A 2,744-nucleotide genomic window follows, 5' to 3' on the forward strand; every position below is an offset into this window, starting at 1 on the left:
AAGCTAACAGCACTGAGCAGTTTGAGCTGCAGGGAAACTGGGAATCGTATGGAGATAAGTTGGGGTTATAAAAGTAGCTCAAAAATTATATTTTGAAGCTKAAAAGTAATTTTGAGACAGAAAAAATGGAAACTAAAAAAAAAAWATTTGAATCTGGAAAATAGTTTTGAAACTAAAAAACAATTCAAAATGAAACAAAGAAAAAAATGGAACTGAAGATAAAAATTCTTCAAATTCAAGCTTGCTTTTTTTGTTTCAAAAGACGTTTTTGGGAACAGACTTTATAGAATTGTGCTGAGAGTTTTTTCCTTGCTGCAATAAATGTTTCCAAACTTTGGCTTTGTGTTGGTTTGACCTGCAGGTGGATCTGTGCAGTAAGAAACTGGAGCGAGCCGAGCAGCTGATCGGAGGCCTGGGCGGAGAGAAAACCCGCTGGAGTGAGATGGCCTTTAATCTGGGCCTGCTCTACAACAATCTGACTGGGGACATGCTAATCTCATCAGGCATCGTGGCTTACCTGGGAGCCTTCACCTCCAAATACAGACAGGTGGAGGCAGCCAAGATGTCCGCCTGCTGCAGCTAACTCTACTTTTGAGCTTAAAGTTCTTCCGTATGCTAAATGCTAGCGTAGCGTTCTGCGTCCAGCTCAAATCTTTGCTGTTTTTTTTTTTTTTTTTTTTACTGATTGTTGAATCGTTTCCTCCAGGACCAGACGGAGAAGTGGATGGAAATGTGTAAGGCCATAGAGATCCCGTGTTCCTCCAACATGTCGCTCACCAGCTCTCTGGGCGAACCGGTAAAGATCCAGGCGTGGAACATCGCCGGCCTGCCGTCAGACAGCTTCTCCATAGAAAACGGCATCATGATATCGTGAGTTCAGGACACAAAGACATTCCCGCTTCCAGTCACGTTATTTCTACACAGTGAAACACAAATTACTGGGATTTTATGCCACAGATCAGCCACCAGGGGGTGCTAGAGGCCCATAGAAGCCTCGAGCGAAGAGAAGAAGTTTTTAAAGTTCTTCAAATTAAAAATTATTACAAAATCTGAAATACAGTTTACAAGGATTCATTGAAATATTATTTGGCATGCTCATCTTTCTGCGTAAATTAAATTGCTGCCAAAAAGAAACCAAGGAAATATAAGAGTTATAAAAATTGAAAATTTGCTAGAAAAAGCTGAGAATTGTTTTACTTTTTAAGCATATAAATAAAAAAGAAAATCTGGAAAATGGCTGAGATTAATCAAAAAAATTGTCTTTTTTTAAAGCAAATTTTTTGAGTTTTCAAACTCAAGTTTGAGGGTTTTTTTGTTGTTTTTTTTTAGAAAATTTCTGAAATTAATTTCAAAATTGTAGAAAGAACTGTCTAGAAGCCACTACTGAAAATAAACCTCTAGGAACTCATGGTCAAAACTTTCTAAAAGTCGAYGTTTCTTGACATATTTTGCAGCGTTAGCCAGAAGCTAATGCTGTTTTTGGGTGATGATCAACTCAAAGTAATTGTGAAGTGGAAGCAAATTATACAAAAGATTCAACAATAAAAATAAACTAAATCTAAAATTCTGAATGAATGGATGGAAATTCTACTGGATAATTTTCCTTACATTAGTTTGTGTTGATCTTTGTCATGAAGTCTCAATTCAATCACTTTAGTTTTTTTTATTTCAAGTGAATAAAGTGAAATAAAAGCAAGGAAGATGTAAATATTCAGCTCCTTTTTGACTTGGCGAATCAAAACGTGTGTCTTCATCTCCTGACGTTAAAGCTGCAGAAAGCTGTGAAGTCTTTGCTGCTGGACGTCTGCCGTTTGCTGCTATTAGCAAACTGTGAGAGAAGCTTCAGTTCTGCAAAAAAAACACAGATATTATCCGAGTCTGGAGGAAAAACACACCAGGTTGTGTCTTAGCAATCTTCCAGTTTGATAACAGAGGCGAAGAAATAAATGTGATAAAAAAAAAATAAAAAAACACCTGATAAACCTGAAAAGCAAAACAAATCCGTGGATGTGATTTATTTTAATAGTTTACAGACTTTGGGAAGCAGATAAAAGCAAGAAAAATCAGATTTTTTGCAGGATGTCTCACATCCAGCTCCTTTCTTTATGAAATAATGTCATTTTTTCTGGTTCTAAACAATTAAGTTTATTTAAATATTGTCTTAAAGCATTTTACAAACAACTAATTTCAATAAAATCGATTTTAAATTCCAACTGATGTCAGTTATCAAACAGTGCATTTAGCTCAGTTAATTATTCAAATTAACGCTTTATCTGACAATTATTATTCTGATGATTAATCAATTAATCGATTAATCAGATAAAACAATTTGCACTTTCTGCAGATATTTTTATGCTAAGGATTCATCGTCAGCTGAAATAATCCAGTGATTACTTTTTGGATCAATTGATCAATCTTTGGAAAGAAAAAAATGCTTAATAGGGGATTTTTTGTTTAGAAGTTTAGTTAAGCTAATATTTAAAGACAGTTTTTAATTTGGGTTTAATTACTGCTCTGAGTCTCTGCATAGGCCAGTTTTATGAGTCTGTATGCTCCAATTAATGGTTAATCGATTGCTAAATTAGTTGACGATTATGTCAACGAGACGATTAATCGTGATTAATCGTCTTGCAGAGTGAGGAGAAGTGGTCAGTTTGTCCTCCAGTAGCTGATTGGTTGTCTTTGTTTTTGAGGAGCCATCTTGTTGCCTGTATGGAGGTCTCTTCAAAACAAAACATTACTTT

At 35.4% G+C, this 2,744-nt stretch overlaps 1 protein-coding gene across 1 annotated transcript in view; it reads left to right on the forward strand.

Moving 5' to 3' along the window:
* dnah7 (dynein, axonemal, heavy chain 7) overlaps positions 1 to 2,744 on the forward strand; it is an 88,210-nt gene that overhangs the window by 55,100 nt on the left and 30,366 nt on the right. The window contains 3 exon segments of the mRNA XM_017307889.1: positions 99 to 196; positions 351 to 547; positions 707 to 870. Of these exon segments, the coding sequence (XP_017163378.1) occupies positions 99 to 196; positions 351 to 547; positions 707 to 870 (459 nt within the window).

This window comes from Poecilia reticulata, linkage group LG2 (genome assembly GCF_000633615.1).
Source record: "Poecilia reticulata strain Guanapo linkage group LG2, Guppy_female_1.0+MT, whole genome shotgun sequence".
In the NCBI taxonomy this organism is placed as follows: Eukaryota; Metazoa; Chordata; class Actinopteri; order Cyprinodontiformes; family Poeciliidae; genus Poecilia; species Poecilia reticulata.